Source organism: Nilaparvata lugens, chromosome 13, assembly GCF_014356525.2.
Source record: "Nilaparvata lugens isolate BPH chromosome 13, ASM1435652v1, whole genome shotgun sequence".
Taxonomy (NCBI): domain Eukaryota; kingdom Metazoa; phylum Arthropoda; class Insecta; order Hemiptera; family Delphacidae; genus Nilaparvata; species Nilaparvata lugens.
Window position 1 is genome coordinate 23,061,677 of NC_052516.1, and position 19,252 is coordinate 23,080,928.

At 35.8% G+C, this 19,252-nt stretch overlaps 1 protein-coding gene across 4 annotated transcripts in view; it reads left to right on the top strand.

Annotated features, from left to right (window-relative positions):
* Positions 1-12,229, top strand: part of LOC111051394 (fatty acid-binding protein, muscle) — a 43,004-nt gene extending 30,775 nt beyond the window's left edge. For all 4 annotated transcript variants that reach the window (XM_022337904.2, XM_022337905.2, XM_039440107.1 and 1 more), the window contains 2 exons: positions 7,377-7,648; positions 11,707-12,229. In XM_022337904.2, the coding sequence (XP_022193596.1) occupies positions 7,377-7,648; positions 11,707-11,760 (326 nt within the window). In that variant the 3' untranslated portion in view covers positions 11,761-12,229. The remainder of the gene's footprint in view (positions 1-7,376; positions 7,649-11,706) is intronic.
* Positions 12,230-19,252: the final 7,023 nt, after the last annotated feature.

Sequence of the window (19,252 nt, forward strand, 5' to 3'; positions counted from 1 at the left end):
TGGATGTTCTATTCCATGAGATTATGTTTTGTCAATGTATTAATGACATCTCATTTCTAAATCAGAAGTATGAATCACAATAAACTAGTAGTTCTGAAAACAGTATACCTCTGGCAGTATTCTCATCCACAAGTACCTGATTGAAACTATAGACCTTATGGAAATACAGCAATAGACTGGCTTCTCCACACATCTGTGTAATCACTTGTCAGCTGATTTATGATGAATAATTCTGTAGTCTGATTTTTACTCTATAATATTAGCGTATGAAGGAGGCTCCTTTTTCCTTTTATATTATCCTTGAAATGCAAAATTTTATTTCCAAAAACCTTGTATATGCGTCGACGCGCAATTAAAAAACCAACATACCTGTCAAATTTCATGAAAATCTATTACCGCGTTTCGCCGTAAATGCGCAACATATAAACATATAAACATTTAAACATTAAGAGAAATGCCAAACCGTCGACTTGAATGTTAGACCTCACTTCGCTCGGTCAATAAATAATATAAAGTTGAGTTAATAAATAATAGAAAGTTTGAGTTTGTCTCGAATAACAAATTATTACAGTGAGGTCCACGTTATAATGGCAGTGAAGAAAGATACGAGAACAACGTTGCCGATCGTCGGAGGTCTTGTCAATGCCTCCTATAGACGGTAGCTGATATAGGTTTACTGATGTAATATTATCTGTTTATTCTCGTCAAAATAATCAATTATATTTTATCAAGCAAGAAATTATATTTTTCAATGATTTCATGATGAATTTTCATAATTAAGATGAAATATTTTGTTAATAAATTATTAATTCTACATTGTTGAAAGATGTTCTGGCAACAGAGCATAGCGAGAAAGAGATAGTGTTATCCGCTTTGTTGAATGATAGACAAGGATAGCAATACCATTGCTAATCAAACACTGACATTATATCGTGGACCTCACTATAGTGAGTTAGGTATTCATATTTTAAAACATGCTTTCTTGAAATTGGAAATAATATTTTGATATACTGTAATTGAGTTCCCTCCAATTTTATATAGCCGAATAATGGATGTTCTATTCCATGAGATTATGTTTTGTCAATGTATTAATGACATCTCATTTCTAAATCAGAAGTATGAATCACAATAAATTAACAATATAGAGATTTCGACTCTATTTTGAATATCGAAATTACAAGATTTTTAGTTGCACGAAGTATGAAACATTGTGTAGTGCTTTCAAAATCAACCTTGTAAAAACTTTAGAAACATACATACATTATTTATTATAATCCTAGCTCCATGGTTCGTCCACACTATAAATTTTGCAGGGGTAATCGAACCCATATTTCATACTCTTTTTGTCTTGCACTAGCCGATAGCGTGTTCTGAAATTGGTTTTCTTTCTTTTTCATTTTTTCCTTTTGTTGCGGACACCGGTCAATGTATTGGTCGAATCGCGTGATAGAGAAAGGTTTCTTCTCTCCTTTGCCACTTTTGTTATTCTTCCCTTCTTATCTTTGATTTATATTTTATTTCTTACACCTTCGAACCTTCCTCTGTCATTTTCTTCTCTTGTTATTGTTTTCTTGTCCTCTTCGATTCATTTTCTATTTTCCCATCCGGTCAATGTATTGGTCGAATCACGTGATAGAAAGGTTCCTTCTCTCCTTTTCCTTCTTCCTTTGTCACTTTTGTTTTTCTTCCCTTTTTATCTTTGATTTATATTTTATTTCTTACACCTTCGGGCCTTCCGAAGGCCCGAATTAGTCCTTTTCTTCTCTTATTCTTTTCTTGTCCTCTTCGATTCATTTTCTATTTTCCCATCCGGTCAATGTATTGATCGAATCACGTGATAGAAAGATTCCTTCTCTCCTTTTCCTTCTTCCTTTGTCACTTTTGTTTTTCTTCCCTTATTATCTTTGATTTATATTTTATTTCCTACACCTTCGGGCCTTCCTCTGTCATTTTCTTCTCTTCTTATTCTTTTCTTGTCCTCTTCGATTCATTTTCTATTTTCCCATCCGGTCAATGTATTGGTCGAATCACGTGATAGAAAGATTCCTTCTCTCCTTTTCCTTCTTCCTTTGTCACTTATTTTTCTTCCCTTATTATCTTTGATTTATATTTTATTTCTTACACCTTCGGGCCTTTCTCTGTCCTTTTCTTCTCTTCTTATTCTTTTTTTGTCCTCTTTGATTCATTTTCTATTTTTCCATTTTTCTCTTTCCGTTTCTTCAAATTTTTTATCAACTGGTATTTTTCTTCTTTCTAAACTTCAGATTATTCTCCTTCGATGAAATATTTTGTGCTCTTCCATTTTCATATCCTTATTGATTAAGAAACCTTTGCAAAACCAATGGCAGTGGTGCACCTTTACGTTAAACACGAATCTACGATTTCATGTAGGCATGTAAAGGTGCGCATCTGAAGGTGCTTACAGATTTACGCGCCGCGAACATGAGCAATTCACTTTTATTCAGCTGATTATATCTGTATTTTTACAGAAACGGTAAGATACAGATATAAAAAGCTTGGCATCAGCTGATTAAAAGTGAATTGCTCATGTTCGCGGCGCGTAAATCTGTACGCACCTTAAGGCTGGTCACACACCGATTAGTCAAGACAAGACTATAGTGAGGTCCACGTTATAATGGCAGTGGATAAAGATAGAAGAATAGCGATGCCGATTCTCTGAATTAATTAATTATATTTCTACACTGTCAAAACCATTGGCATCGTTGTGGACCTAGAAAAGGATAGTACCACCGGCTTTGTCGAAAGTTGATCAAATACTGTCATTATAATGTGAACCTCACTATAGTCTCGTTTAGTCACAATACTTTTCACATTGCTGCTTATGACGCAACACACATTGATTAGTCATTGCAATTAGACATGACTATAAGCAACTATGTGAAGTATTGTGACTGAACATGACTAGTCTTGTCTTGACTAATCGGTGTGTGACCAGTCTAAGGTGTTTCATTCCGGGTTTAAACTTATCTATTTGGTTTCTGAATGATTTCTATTTAGTCTACGTTGTACAGTCTACACTCTACAGTACAAAGTCAAGAGTACAGTCCAGTCTACCACCTCGGACTAGAGTTTCAGTACAAATTATATAGAAGCACTCTATTGATAATACTTTACTGATATCTAAAGTCCATTGATAACACTTTATAGGCTTATATTGTCATCACAAGCAACAACAATTAATTTTTCTTCTCCTTCTTCTTCTACTTCTTCTGCCTCTTCTCCCACTTCCTCTTTTTATTTTTCTGTTTTAATAGTCTAGTTCAGGCAGAGCCTGAAGCAGTGATTGATTTAGTTTTGGCTCACATTGTTTATTACGAGGTGGTTGGCCAACAGCCTTTTTATTGTGTGGCCCTTTCAGTTGAAGAGACGTCTTTGCCATCCAATATTCAACACAGCTTCCCCCTATTTTGCTTTTGCTTCCTCTTCCATTCTCCCCTAATTCCGATCCATTTCTCCTCTTTTTTCCTCCTTCTCCCCTCTTCATCCGTGCCTCATTCCTCTTCACCCCTTTTTTGTTCCCCTCCCTCCACTTCTTCCTCAGGGGCTCCCTCTTCTCCCCCTTTTTTGTTCCCCTCCTCATCTCTTCCTCTGGGGCCCCTCTTCTCCCCCTTCTTTGTTCCCTTCTTCTCTTCCTCTAGGGCTGGCTCACTCCTCATCTTCCTCCTCTATCACCCTCTTTTTATCATTTAGTTCCCTTGGTAACCCCTTCTATAATTCCGTGATTCGCTTCTTTTCCCTTTGTCTCTATTCGCTCTCCTCTTCCCACCTATTTCTCTCTCTTTTTTCCCCCTTATCCTCTCACTCTTTCCCCTCTTTGTTACTGCCTTTGTTACCCTTTTCTGTCCCGGTCTATCCTGTAGTTTCTCCCCCCTCCTTCTTGTTCCACCCATTTCTTTCTCTGATTCCCCTTTCCGTTGCCTCATTCTTTCTCCCTTTTCTTTTTCTCTTCCTCTCACTGTTACTCTGTTCCCCTCTCTGTTAGTGCCTTTGTTACCCTTTTTTCCCGGTCTATCCTGTAGTTCCTCCCCCTCCCTTCTTGTTCCACGCATTTATTTCTCTAATCCCCCTTTTGTTTGACTCTTTCTTTCTCCCTTTTCTTTTTCTCTTCCTCTTACTGTTACTCTGTTCCCCTCTTTGTTAGTGCCTCTGTAAACCTTTTTGTCCCGGTCTATCCTGTAGTTCCTCCCCCTTCTCGTCCCATCTATTCCTTTCTCTGTTTCCCCTTTTCGGTCCATCTCCTTCTTCACTCTCTCTCTCTTGTTTCAATATTTCCCTCTTAGTCAGCTCCTCAGTTATCCTCTCCTATCCTGGTTCATCCTGTACTTCCTCCCCTCTTCCACCCCTTTCATCTCGTACAACCTATTTCTCTCTCTGTTTCTCCCTCTTCGTTCCCTCTCCCTCTCACTGTTTCTCTGTTCCCCTCTTTCCAGTGATTCCTCTCCTGAACTCTTACCCTTCACCTCTCATCCATTCTTCTCCTGTTCCTCTCTTCTTCTAGTTCTTCATCTTCTCCTCTCCCTCTTCCTCCTTCTTCCTTACTCCAACTCCCACCGAAATTAGTCTCGTCTGATTCAATTTCCTTGGGCACTCAACAAGGCGAAAATTTGCAGTTAGTTTTTGTTCATAATTAGTTCGTGTTTCATCTCCCACGTTGCCTAACTCTTGGTATGTCTCCTATTAATCATATTTCATTAATTTGTCCCCGGTTTCTTCATGCTTCCTTCTTTTTTCTCTTTGAATTTCATTTTTTCTGTGTTGCTCAATCTCTCTCTCACACTTCTTTCCTCCCATGCTCATGTTCCTCCTCTCTTCTCTTCTTTCTATTCGTCTTCTTTCATTTTTTGTCTCCTTGTTATGTTATTAGTATGTTATGAGAAGTATGTTATTTTATTATTAGAAGTAATGTTATGAGAAGTATGTTATTATTAGAAGTATGTTATGTTATTATTTTAATCACCTGATCACTGTTTATATACGGTTCTCTTTGGATTTAATTCCTTCTCGTATGTTCAATCTCTCTCTCACATTCTCTCTTACTTCTTTCCTCCCATGTTCCTCATCTCTTCCCTTCTTTTCATATCTTTCCCGTTCTTTTTTACACTTCCCTTATCTCTTCTCGTATCTTTTCTTTCTTTTCTCTTTCCTAGGTTTGTCCAGAGACAAACGAACATCCGAATATAATATTATGATAATCATATTAATTATGTGAATATTAAATAATATTATAATAATGTATTCGTATAATATAATAGAATATAATACAGGAACATAGGGAACATAGGCTAATATATTCTATTCTCTTTAGTTTTACATTCCGTGTCATCAATTTTTTCTACTTTCTTCTACAATCATGTATTTATATTTCTTTATATAGATAGAATGATAGATAATTTAGATAGATGTCATCTATCATCTTTCTCACTAATCTTCTTCTCCGTCTGTCTATATTCCTTCTATTTACTATTTTCTTCCTTCGAAATAATTTTCTATTGCTTCTTCTATTGATCTTCTTTTTTCTCTTTTTCTTTCTACATCTTCTTCTTCCTTTCTATCACTTATCCTTTATTGTTTTATTCCTTTTTTCATTTTCTGTCTTGCCTCCTATATTTCGATATTCCTTCTCTTTCTTCCTGTTTCTTCTTTTCAACTATCAGTGCTCATCCCACATTTTCTCTCTCCTTCCTATTCTCCCACTACTTCATCTCATTTCTCATATACTCTCATTCCCTCCAACTCTCACACGCTCTCTCGCTCTCTCTTGTACTGAACCCTCTCACTTTCCTCTTCCAGTTGTCCATTTTGGCGGTTATCTTGTTCGGGTGCTGTGGTTCCCCCATTGATGTCATTTGCCACGTTCACAGTTTATCAACCCAGCAGGGGAGCAGAACTTCACTGGCAGATCGCTACCCACTCACTCTCTCTCTTCTCTCTTCCTCTTACTCTCGCTCTGATTGAATCCAGGAAGCGTTTATACAAACCCTGTCTGCCTGCTTGTGACGTAGGAAATTGAACTATGCCGTCTTGCGAGTCGCGCACAGTGTTTGCCAAAGGGCTAGGAAATGAGGGGAAGGGTATGAAGGGTCAACCACCTGAATAAATAGATGAACAAACCACCTCCAGGTAGTGGACTCACCGGAAATAAATTCATGATTGAAATATTACTGCTCTCAGTATGAGAAAAATGTGGTACAAGTGATTTCATAAAATATGGAATTCGATAAATATATAGAGTGAGGCAAATGTATGGGAACAGCTTATTATTTATGTTATAAGGATAATTTGTCGAATTATTATTCTTGTGGAAGGAATATTAAGCTTTTTCCATAATTCTCACCAACTCTGTATACGTTATTTATCATTTTAATAAAATTTATTTTCAAAAGAAAATTAGTAATTAACTTGATGAATGAAATATAAATTGTATAATATTTATTTAAAAATCATACAAAACTGTACTGCAATAGTATCTTACGTCACATGGACAGGATGGGGCCTTATGCAGGCGAAAATGATGTTTTTTGTCAAGGCATTATCCGAAATAAGAATTTCGTTCAAGCACTGCAAAAGACATTCATTTTCAAGTAACGTACACTATTTTTTGTCATAATAATCTAAAGGAGAATAATTGAGAAATAGAAAACATTACTTGCTTGAGCTGAAGTTTTACTACATGTATTCTATCTATAAACATAACCTAGTTTACAAATTCAGAATCAGGAATTTTTTGGAAGTTGACAAAACTTCCATCTGGAGCGCTGAAGGTGGTTTTTTGTAGCAGTTTTGCTGTTCTTAATTCGGAACTAGGAAACATACTCGACTGTAAAGAAAACATATGGTTTCATGAGAATCATATTATGCTCATTTGTTCTGCAAACAGCTATAATAGAGAAACAATAGCGTAAGTAGATATCCCATGGTATAGGGAATTTATGTCGCAACTTTTACTGTTATCTCAAGCCGATTAATGTCGATTATTGTCAATTTTTACTGTTTTGTTGGGGTGATAGTGTATGAACGTGCTGATTTGAGAGACTACCAGCGTCACACAGCTGCATAGGAAAGAACTATGTAAACTATCGGCTTGGAATAACAGTAAAACTTGCGACATAAACGCCCTATACCATGGGATATCTATGATATCGTTTCTCTATGCAGCTATTTACCGGCTTGATTTCATGCATGGAAAACAGCTGAGATTGAATGACTATGACAAAACTGAAATTTCCTTCTGCACTACCAACAAAAGAGAAATCTTTAGTGTTTGGCAGTTGGCATGAATGGATTTAGTTGTCTACTGTGTCTGCGTGTATTTGATGAACGAATTTTGTTGACAATGGTGTCGTTGTATGTTACAGGCGTCGGCCTGCTGACCCGTAAGATGGGCAACGCTGTGAGCCCGGTCATTGAGCTGACCAAGAACGGGGACGAGTACACTCTGACCTCCAACTCGACGTTCAAGAACTCGGCCATCACGTTCAAGCTGAACAAGGAGTTCGACGAGGAGACACCCGACGGCCGCCATGTCAAGTCGCTCATCACCCAGGAGGGCAACAAGCTCATCCATGTGCAGAAGGGCGACAAGGAGACCAAGATCATCCGCGAGTTCAAGCCCGATGAGGTTGTCATGGTGAGTCTACGACAATTTTCACATTTGTCTCATTTCAAAATAATACTATTGTACCACGGAGTGATTAATTTGGGGCCTTCCTTACAGAGGTCGGTCATTGTATCAATACGTATCATGACACTCCCCCCCCAATCAGTGTTTGACATATGCCCAGGAAAATTATAGTAGATAAATGAGTATGAGCATAGAGAAACAATAGCTTGAGTACACATCCGCTATGGGAGTCTAATCTTGTGAAAAAAGTCATCTCAGCAGTGCTTAGTGAGAGAAGTTGTGTGTATTTTTGGGTTCAAAATTTTATTATTCAATATGAAGTGATAATGGAGTGTTTAGCTTATATATATTTTTGGACGAAAATTGAACTTGAACGTTTTACAATAGAAACATAACCTATTTTTTGGACATTTCGATTGATTTATAGAAATTTGGGAATGGAATAGATTTGGGCCAAGCCTGTTGTTCCTCCCTAATCATATTCATATGATTTGTGATTCTGTTCACGAATGTATAAATAAATAAATAAATATGCGGAATGTCACACATCCGTAATGCCATTATTGTGTGGGGTGGGTCGTGCAGAATTTGGAGAGGGTGTTCAAGCTCCAAAAAAAGCTGTTAGAGCGATCAAAGGTATTATGCCTTTAGAGTCCTGTAGGAACCACTTTAAAGAATTAGGCATACTAACCGTTCCCTCTATTTATATCTATGAGGTGATTATGTATGTTAGAAGACAGACAATGACTAGAAATGCTGATTCGCATGGATACAATACTAGAAATAGAGAAGACTATGCTTTACTGTATCACAGAACAGCTCTTTTTGAGAAAAAACCTACATAATATGGGTCTTAAATTTATTAGAAAGCTTCCTACTCACTTGAAAAATTGTGAAGATGTCGATGTTTTTGAGAAGGAATTAAAAAGTTTTCTGATGCTTGGAGTATTCTATACCACAGAAGAGTTTGTGTGTAGAGAGGGTTCCTTTGTGTGATTTTTTTTCTTTTTTTGTAATACTGTATGTATTATAAATTTTTGACATTTCCTATACTCTGATTAGAGTCTCTGGGAAGCTTTAAAAACAAACAAACAAGTAGATATCCCATGGTATAGGGCGTTTATGTCGCAACTTTTACTGTTATCTCAAGTTTTACTTTTACTGTTCTTTCCTAAAAAGGTGTGTGACGCTAGTAGTCTCTCATATTATGCCGTTCATACACACTTACCCGGCCAAAACAGTAAAAATCTTCAATAATCGATAGTAATCGACTTGAGATAACAGTAAAAGTTGCGACATAAACGCCCTATACCATGGGATATCTACTTACGCTATTGTTTCTCTATGGTATGAGTCACAATACTAGAAGGAAAAATGATCTAGTGGTAAGGTTCTGTAACTTTCCAAACTTTTATTCACAAAAAACATTATATTAGTAGTTCTGTGAACAGTAGACCTCACGCAGTATTCTCATCCACAAGTACCTGATTGAAACTATAGACCTTATAGAAATACAGCAATAGACTGGCTTCTCCACACATCTGTGTAATCACTTGTCAGCTGATTTATGATGAATAATTCTATAGTCTGATTTTTACTCTAATATGAAGGAGGCTCCTTTTTACTTTTATATTATCCTTGAAATGCAAAATTTCCAAAAACCTTTTATATACGTCGACGCGCAATTAAAAAAGGAACATACCTGTCAAATTTCATGAAAATCTATTACCGCGTTTCGCCGTAAATGCGCAACATAAAAACTAACATTTGAATATTTAAACATTAAGAGAAATGCCAAACCGTCGACTTGAATCTTAGACCTCACTTCGCTCGGTCAATTATACCTATATCAAGCTATTCAATGCTCTACCTGAGAGAGATAATTAGAGAAGAATTTTGCCACTACGATTTTAAACAAATTTTGAAAACTATTTTAAACTTTCTGTTGTTGAATCCTTATGGGGTAAAAGAGTTTCATGAAAATGTTAGTACTATGATAATTTAATCTAGTCCATTTTTATTTATATTCATTTAACTGTCTGAGATTTTGTAACTGTCTAATGTTTTGAATGTTGTTGAATTTTAACTGTTTTAATACTATCTCAAGAGCCTTCTACAATAAAATGATTTAATTTGATTTGACAAATGTAGACAGACGGACGTATGTTATCTATTCTATTGATAAAATTTTTATTCATTATTTGTTATTATATTCTTTAATTTTTATAAGTTTTGTAATGTTAAATTTTCAATTTACTTGTTGCGTTGCAACATTCAAACACCTGTGCAGGGTTTTTTCTCCGTCTTTTTGCATATTCATTTATTCAATCATTCAGATGTAATTTAAATTTATATATACGTCCGTCTGTTCATGTCGCTTTTCAATGCAAGCAAATCACAAATCTATCAACTAGCAAGGACAGTACTGTCCTCTGGAAATAGATGTTCTAGCTACTGGCGCCAAGTTACCGGAAGTGTGTAACTTAATACATTCTTCCAAAAAAGGCCTTGAGTGATTGATTAGGACTTGGGCTTTTAAGTATCAGTTTATTAGTAATAATACTTAAGGTAGTATGATGTATCAGTGAGAAAAGAAATTTGTTGGCAGAAACTTATTATCACGTCTGCATGCATACGTATGATTTTTTTCTCTGCTTCTGTGTGTGTAGTCCTAGGCCATCCCTGGTTGGTTGGCAACTTTGCAATAATGTACTAAGTTTAGGTTCATGATGCATAACTCAATGCATTCTAACTCTCCTTTCAAGTTGACTTCTTCATACTACTTCAACTCATTCTGACCTGGTTGTCATTTAGTCCAGTCAATATAGACATAAAAAAGGGGGTGTGCTTGCAATTTATATTTTAGTTCTGATTTTTTAATATATTATTTGGGTACATAAGAGAAGTCCAGAACCAATTTCTTCATGCAAAATTCCCTTATGCTAGATACAGGCTGGCCCAAAAACCTCGTATTTTCGGCTCATTTTCCAGTGTTCAGCTATTTCTGCCAAATCTTGTGATCGGACAGAAAAATTTGCTCTCGCCTTCTTTTTGGAATATAAAATTATGAATAAAATGAGATCATTCGGAACTCTATCTTATTTGATATCTTATCTGACCGAATTTGACTTATAATGCATGATTTTGGACCGCCTTGGCGAGCCGAGAGAAATGAAGTGTAGTACGATGAAATCTGAGCATTGTGTCAAAAGTTATAAGTGTTTGAAATTTTGATCCTTGAGGTGTCCTTAAGCGCGCCTTTCCACTAGGAAATACTGAAATTGAGTGCATCTAACGGGTGATTCTCATAGAACATAATCTCATGAACTTATGTCATTGTGCGAAATATCAATGTGAGGACAATGTAGTTGGTGATGATGGTTGAAGCTGAAAATTAGGTGTTTTTCACAATACAAGGAGCATTGTTGTCAGGTGAACCTGGAAATCTATTTGAGATAGAGCGCTCTCCCTGATCTCAGATTGTAGAACACAAAAATACGCCCAGAGGGATTTTGAATTATACATCTAAATGTTAACAATCGGAAGATATTGTTGATCAAAAACTAAAATTCATCAAAATTGATTTTTCCTTCAAATTTCACTCATTTTTGAAAAATCATAACTCAGTACTCATTGAAGATAGAGAGTTCCGAATGATCTCATTTTATTCATTTTATTCAGAATTTTATATTCCAAAAAGGAGGCAAGAGCAAATTTTTCTGTCCGATCACAAGATTTGGTAGAAATAGCTGAAAACTGGAAAATGACCCGAAAATACCAGGTTTTTGGGCCAGCCTGTATCTAGCACAAGGAAATTTTGCATGAAGAAATTGGTTCTGGACTTCTCTTATGTACCCAAATAGTATATTAAAAAATCAGAACTACAATATAAATTGCATGCACCAATGTATATAGTGACTGGACTAATTCTCCTGAGGTTGAATAGAAATGGCTCTGATTCTATTCTATTTTTTCATTACATTCTAATTTTCATTACATCCTGATCTATATACTATACATATCTTTTTGGAAGTTGATTAACCGTTTTGTTTGTCTGTTTGCAGACCCTGACCGTGGACGACATTGTCTGCAAGCGAGTGTACAAGGCAGAGTCTTGAATGGCCTGATGCAGCTCGGAATGCCTGGGAATTTGCACCGCCACCCCTACCCCTACACCCCCCACCACAACTCCTACACCGCCCTCCCACCCCTACCACAACCCCAAGCGACGGCGTGTACGCTACAAGGCCAAAGTCTTGTACATTGTCTGATTTTCCCAATTTAACACCCACGCGGTCATTCCTCAGGTATCTGAGCACAGCCAAATATCTTCCATTTTGAACTGAATGTTTCCTAAAATTGTCTTTTTTTTGTTACCCCATGTATTTGTGTTTAGTTTTTCTGTCACCGATTAATGTGATTCACGTTTCTGATAGTTATCTCCATTTTCGTAGTAGTTGTGCTATCTTTTGCTCCCATCCGTATTGGCTAATCTATATTATGAAATAAACAACATTTGGATGAATTTTTTGTATACGTTGCTTAATGTATATTTATAAGCATTATAATAAACAAAGTGTTTGTATACTTTTGTGAAATTATTTCGTCTACAGCCCTGCACACAAACACACACATCGATTTTAGTACGTACGATATTTTGCTGTCCTCATGAATTCTATCAGATTAAACGGAACTTGACAAACATCATCTTTTTGAAATCATCTGTTTAATCCAATAGAATTTATAAGGACGGCAAAATACCGTACGAACAAAAATCGATGTGTGTGTGTATCCACTACCTCCGTAAACAAAGCCGTAGTGCATTCTGGTGACGTCAGCACAGGTAGGGCTCCTACACCAATAAAAATTTGTTGATTTCAGCTGATCTATATCAGCTAGTGCTTTTATTTGTGTAGGAGCCCTACCTGTGCTGAAGTCACCAGAATGCATTATGGCTTTGTTTACAGAGGTAGGTCCTGCACACACAGTCCATTTTTGTTCGTACGATATTTTGCAGTCCTTATGAATTCTATCAGATTGAACGGAACTTGACAAGCATCATCTGTTTGAAATCATCTGTTCAATCCAATAGAATTTATAAGGACGGCAAAATATTATAAATAAAAATTGATGTGTGTGTAGATAGCCTAGCACTAATTAATTTTCATAAAGAACTAATCCTCTTAGTTTCACACTCATTCGGTTCGTTTCGTTTTCGGCAATTCCGATAAGTGTGAAACGGTAATTCGGTACCGAATAGAAACCGCATAGAACCGAACGGCCCACTTGACTCTAATAAATTTTATCAGGTTCCAATTCGTTGCTAGCGAGAGGCTACTTTCACACACTTTCGGCTCGGTTCGGTTCGTTTCGTTTTCGGCAAATTCTGATAAGTGTGGAACGATGATTCGGTTTGAATTCGGTACCGAATAGCAACCGCATAGCACCCCGAACGCCCCCTCGACACGAATAGGTTTCAATAAATTCGAATTCGTTGCTAGGGAAAAAGGAAAAAACAAAGTCTTTTACACACGCTTGCCTTTTTTGTTTTTATTTTAACCTGATATCGTGATTATCTGTTTCAAAGTTTTTCAAGTCAAAATCATATATGGTCAATTCATTTCTGTTAGCCACAGGAATATTGTTTTCTCAATGAATAGTTTGCTAAAAAAATATGAAAGATATGAATTAAAACTCAGGGAGAATTTTTATTTTTCACGAATATTACATGATTTCATCAATGGAGAGAAGTGATGAAGTTTTATATACCATGTGTCAAAGCAGGGAACACATTTTCAATGTAAAAAAATAATCTCTCTGAACATCCAAGATTAACATAATCAAAAAGAAACTATTCAAATAATTCACAATTTTTAATTAACTTTAAAATTTTGTTGTTCAAGAAATAATATCTTACAATTCAACACCAGCTGTTATATTTAAATATACCAGCATGAACTGTGAAAATCCAAACTCAGCTGTGTTTGAGAAGAAAATACCTGATTAGAACCGTACGAATTGAAAACCTGACATGTATGAAAGCCTCATTCGTTTTCGGTAACGAACCGAACCGAAAGAAACCGAATGCGTATGAAGCTAGCCTTACGGTCGTTAGCCACTACCTGCGTAAACAGTGCTGTTTTCAGAACTATTTTTCTTAAACTCTAGTGCAGTTTATTGTAGTATTTTCTTCTTGTTGAAGTAGGTACTCTTCTTGTTCCATGTACCCTGAAATTGATCAGTTGCGACCTGAAAACTCTGACACCAGACCTGAGCCAGCCAGGTCACTCGATATTATTATTATTACCTGCGTAAACAAAGCCATAGTGCATGACAGGTGGTTGATGGTGACGTCAGCACAGGTAGGACTCCTACACCAATAAAACCACTAGCTGATATAGATCAGCTGAAATCAACGAATTTTTATTGGTGTAGGAGCCCTACGTGTGCTGACGTCACCAAAATGCACTATGGCATTGTTTACGCAGGTAGTGCGTTAGCACAGTGGAAGGTTAAGCCATAGAGAATAGATAGTTTAGGAACAATTCACACTGAAGTGACGTGGCGGTGGCGTGGCACTGAATTTTTTAACTCTCATAAAAATAAACGTATGGCTCAATACAAACAGAAGTGGTGTGGCAAAATGCCACTTTGATTTGCATGGGACCATAGGTTTATATGGGAGTTGGAAAAGTCACTGCTACGCCACCGCCATGTCACTTCAGTGTGAATTGGGTCATAAGGTGCTATACACATTTCCTCTATGGTTGAACGGAATTGAATCAGCTGATGATTTAGTTTAAAAATGAATCAAATTATGTGGGTCACCTTCTCTAGTAAAGTTGGACTAAAATTCTACACCTTTCCCAATTGTATTTGAGAAAGATATCAATTTCTCAATTATAATGAGAATAGTCATTTGTATTCGAGAAAACATCTGATGTAAATGAGAATAGTGAATTGTATTTGAGAAAGTATCATTTAAATTTGAAAAATTATCATTTGAAATTATGAAGTTGTCAATAATTGTAATTTAGAAATGGGAGGAAAATACTACCAGGTGATCGTTTTTAATAGTAACTTATGTCACAAGTCCAGTAACGGTAGTTTGCCGCATAAGTATGATTGTTTCTCAACAATAAGAAGTTTAAGTTATTATTACCAATATAACAACTGAAGACTATAACGTAAGACTATATAGCTATTTGAATCAATTTGAATGTTCCAATTTCGGAACCGGGAAACATACTCGACTGTAAAGAAAACCATATGATCTCTTTACAGTATAGTATGCTGTAATGAAAATCACATGTTTTCTTGTTCTGCAAACAGCTGTTTACCGGCTTGATTTAATGCATGGAAAACAGCTGCAATTGAGTAAGTATGACAAAAAATATTTTCAATTTCTATCTTCTCATTTGCATGTAGTCCAGGCAATGAATGTTAAAAAAGGGTATAGAGGGAAAAGTTGAGAAGACAACTTTTGACCCCGCAGTTCTGTTTAGGGTAGTAAGGAGGTAAACATACCAAAAGTCCCCACCCCTACCCTCTGTGCAAGGGGGTAGGGGTGGTTTGAAGGTACCATTTTTTGGTTTATCGCATAAAACTCAAAAACTATGTATCTTAAAGGACTTGACTGTCATATAACAAATTGAAGCTTACATAATTTCCTACAATATTCATCCCACAACTACTTTTATATCTCCTCTAGTTTTCGAGATATCCGCTCTTGAAGGTGTGACATTTTTGAAAAAAAAAACACATTTGCCACCATTTTTTTTATATTTTTGCTCTCATAACTTTTCAAAAATCGATGGCAGCATTAATTCTCATACAGCATTTAATTCTCTTCAATTTGATGTGTAATTTCACACTTTTACGAATTTCCCTACACCTTTAGCAGCAGCTTTAGTGTTGAGTGTGAAATCTCCATTATTGCAACGATTGACAAAGGGATTGTTCTAAACAAAGTTTTTGATCTTGCAGCTTTGTTGAGACTAGTTAGGAGGAGAACATATCAAAAGTCCCCAATCCTAACTCATGTGCTAAGGGGATGAGGGTGGTTTAAAAGTTTCATTTTTTAGCGTTTTGCTTCCACGCTCATATCTTGAGAGCAATGCATTCAACCGACATAACTAACAATTCAAAAATGAAGCCCGATAAATTCTTTACACTTTTTGTTCAGTGAAATTTTGTGATATTCCCAAAATTTCCCGAGATATTCGCTCTTGAAGGTGTGTAATTGTTAAAATAACAGGTTTTTATACAATATTTTGCTCTTTCAGGGCTAATAACTCTCCAACAATGCATTGTAAAAATAATTACTCATCGTAGGTTTGTAGAGCATCAAATTCTCTTTGCAATGATGTATTATTTCACTATTCCAAGTTTTCCTTTCATTGTTATAGCAACTTCAATGAAGGGGGTCAAATTTTCATTGCAATACTTTCCTTACCTATTGTAATAGGGGAAGGAAAGTAAAAATTCAGATCTTTGCCTGGAATCCGCAAACTGACTGCTCTTGTTTGTGGTTGCCTTGCCACCACTGTTGGCGAAGGAAGTTCTTCGTTGCTGGATAATACTGGCATAGGTCTATTTGCAGTATGATCCAAATTAATATTTCGGTTACTATTCTGGTTTAAAATAGCATGTGCTGTTGCTATTTTATTACCCATCGATTCCTCAATGTAGCCTTCGGCTACTGTGCTGCTCTTCCACCCACCATGTCTTTTCAGCTGAGTCATGGTCCCTCCAGCATTTATAAGAAGAGTAGCTGAAGTTCTCCTGAGTGCATGCCCTGTAAATAGATTTGGGTCGGGGAGGTTGAGAAACTTTGCTATTTCCATTGGTATTTTACCTAAGGAATTTTTTCCCATTACTTGGTTGTAGCATCTTCCATTTCTGTAGCAAAGAAATAGTCGAGGAGAATTTGTTGATTTTGGCCGTAAATTAAAATACTTTCGACAAAAATGTAAGAAGTCAATATCTTCAGATGCATTTACAATTGTGAATACACGTCCCTTATTTGTTTTTGAATCACTCACATTTACAATTAGGGATGGAATCTTTGTCTTCAACGTCATTTACTGTAAGATTACATAGTTCAGCCATTCGGCAAGCACCACTAATACCGAAAATCAAGGCTACCTTCTTCGCCAAGTACTTCTCATCTGGTGCATTTAACAAGAAGTTCTTCACCTCCTCTTTCGAAAAAGTTTTAGATTTCTTAGGACGATAACCCACATTTGCCTTTTTCAAAAACGCCCGCACTTTAGTATAGCCACTGATATCTATATCTTGTTTCACCTGAATCGTTGCTTTCAACATAGAATAGATGGACCATAGATAACTTGGCTTACATTTTGTTGACTCTTGCGATAGATAAACTAACAATACATTTTCTGAAATGTTTTCAATTTTGTTCTTATCACACCAATCCATGAATAAACCATAACGCTTATTATATAAATGCTTCGACTTTTCGGCAGCAAATTTGAAGTCACATTTTCAGCTTCAGTTTTAATGTTTGGCGGAGTTGATGAATAATAATTATCACTATCACTATCACTCGACATTTTGTAATATTTTTGAATAGAAACTTACAGAAATTGCAAAATAACTCACTGCAAATGTCTACTAAACTGTTGCAACAATTGGCAACACTTCGACAACAATGCGTATAGAGGGCTGTTCAAATTCTGAACAGGTTCCCAGATGTTAGGCTATTCTTGCTAAAACTCTAGTAAAAATAAAAAATAAGGTTAGTTTTCATTTTATGATTATGATAGTCACTTAATTCATGATAATATTATAATAATATTTTCTCTAACAGTAGTTATTAAAGCAATTATAAGCTAAAATCTAAAACCTAAAAGCCGTCGCTTGGTTGGCACTGCTGATTGCGCTATCTATCGGCAGAAGTTGTAACAATTATCAGATGGTCAACCATCTAAAATGGCTGACTCCAGTTGGCGCGTTTCAGATTTGAATAACAGATGAAAAATATTTGTTGGCTGATATTTTGAATAGAACAAAATATGTATTAATTATTATCGTCTACGAATATTAAGTACCGTATGCAATATCATATGAACTTAATATATTTCATGAGTTGATCAAATTTCTGGTTGAAGTATTGAATTCAGTTAACCCAATGACAGACACCTCTATTATGTTTCCTCATCAAAGCTTAGACCTTCTAACCTATTACAATGTAAATTTTTAAAATAGAGATGCTTCCCATGTTATTTAAATGGAGTCACTTTTACTCCCTAGGGAGTTTTTCTACTTTTTAGTACCGAGAGCGAAAAAGTGACACTTTAGTATTATGTTTCAGGGAGCAAAGTAAGTACTTTAGACAGTAGGTGGAGGAAAACAATATTGACTACTCTCATTTGTACATTCTTTACATCTGACGTTTTCTAAATATTATTACAAGTGACTAATCTCAAATACAATTGAGTGGTTTCTGAAATTAAATTTATACTCTCTTAAATACAATTGCAAAAGGTGTTTAGTTTTATATTTTTCAATTACCTTTAACTGAGTTTACTTATTATTTTTCTTCTTCTGTATACATTTGGAATAATATTTTTAATTTATTATTATTTTTCAATTTCGCATTGTATAATTATTGTAATGTATAAATGCAATAGGTCTTTCAAGACCTAGCATGAAAACAAATCAATCAATCAATCAATCTATAATCATTTTTCCTGAGGCTGGAAGTTCCTGACTGCTAGTTTCCCTATTAAAAGTTTCCATTTCCCTCCAGATCTCAGTTACAGAGTTGAGATTGTTCTTATCGAGGTCCTCAGACCGCGATCCTTTCTTGACTTCTCCTATAAACATTTTCCCAAAACTAGAAGATTCTGTCTGCTGGTTTCCCTATTTAAAATCTCCCTTGAGGTCTCAGTTTCAAATCCGAGATCATCCTAGTTGCAGTTTTTCAGACCTGTAAATCCTTTCTAAAAATCCTAGTAACCTTTCCCCTGTAGTAGCAAATGTTATTTGCTGGTTATCCTCGCATAATATGGCAAAATATGCGCAATATGGTGTATAATGAAATAAATTCCATATAAATATGAAAAATTCAGATCTTTGCCTGGAATCAGCAAACTGACTGCTCTTGTTTGTAATGGACTTCTGGCCCCTGTTCCATAAAAACTTGAAAGTCCTGTAATACAGGAACAGCTGATTTTACGATATCAGCTATATTGAGCATGTAATTGAAATGGTGATTCTCCTGTATTAAGTCACTTATAAGTTTTATGAAACAGGGCCCTGATTGTGATTGATATCACAAAAAATAATCAGATGTTCGCTTGAATTCAGGTAACAATATTCTCAATCAACGAACATCTAACTCAACATGCCAAAAATAAGTTAAGCTATTTCTAATTTTAAAATTGACAACAATATGTCAAAACGTTGTCTCTGATAGAAAGTGAGTGTTTCCATTTAAAAAATGTTTTCAATTTGAAGTTCAAATCAATAGTGGAAGAGCAAATTGATTTACAACACAGTAGGCTAGTTAGTTCAAGGTTTTATAATTTTCAATCAGCGTCATTCTTACTTGATTATGGTACTGACTTGTGTTCCGAAATTTGT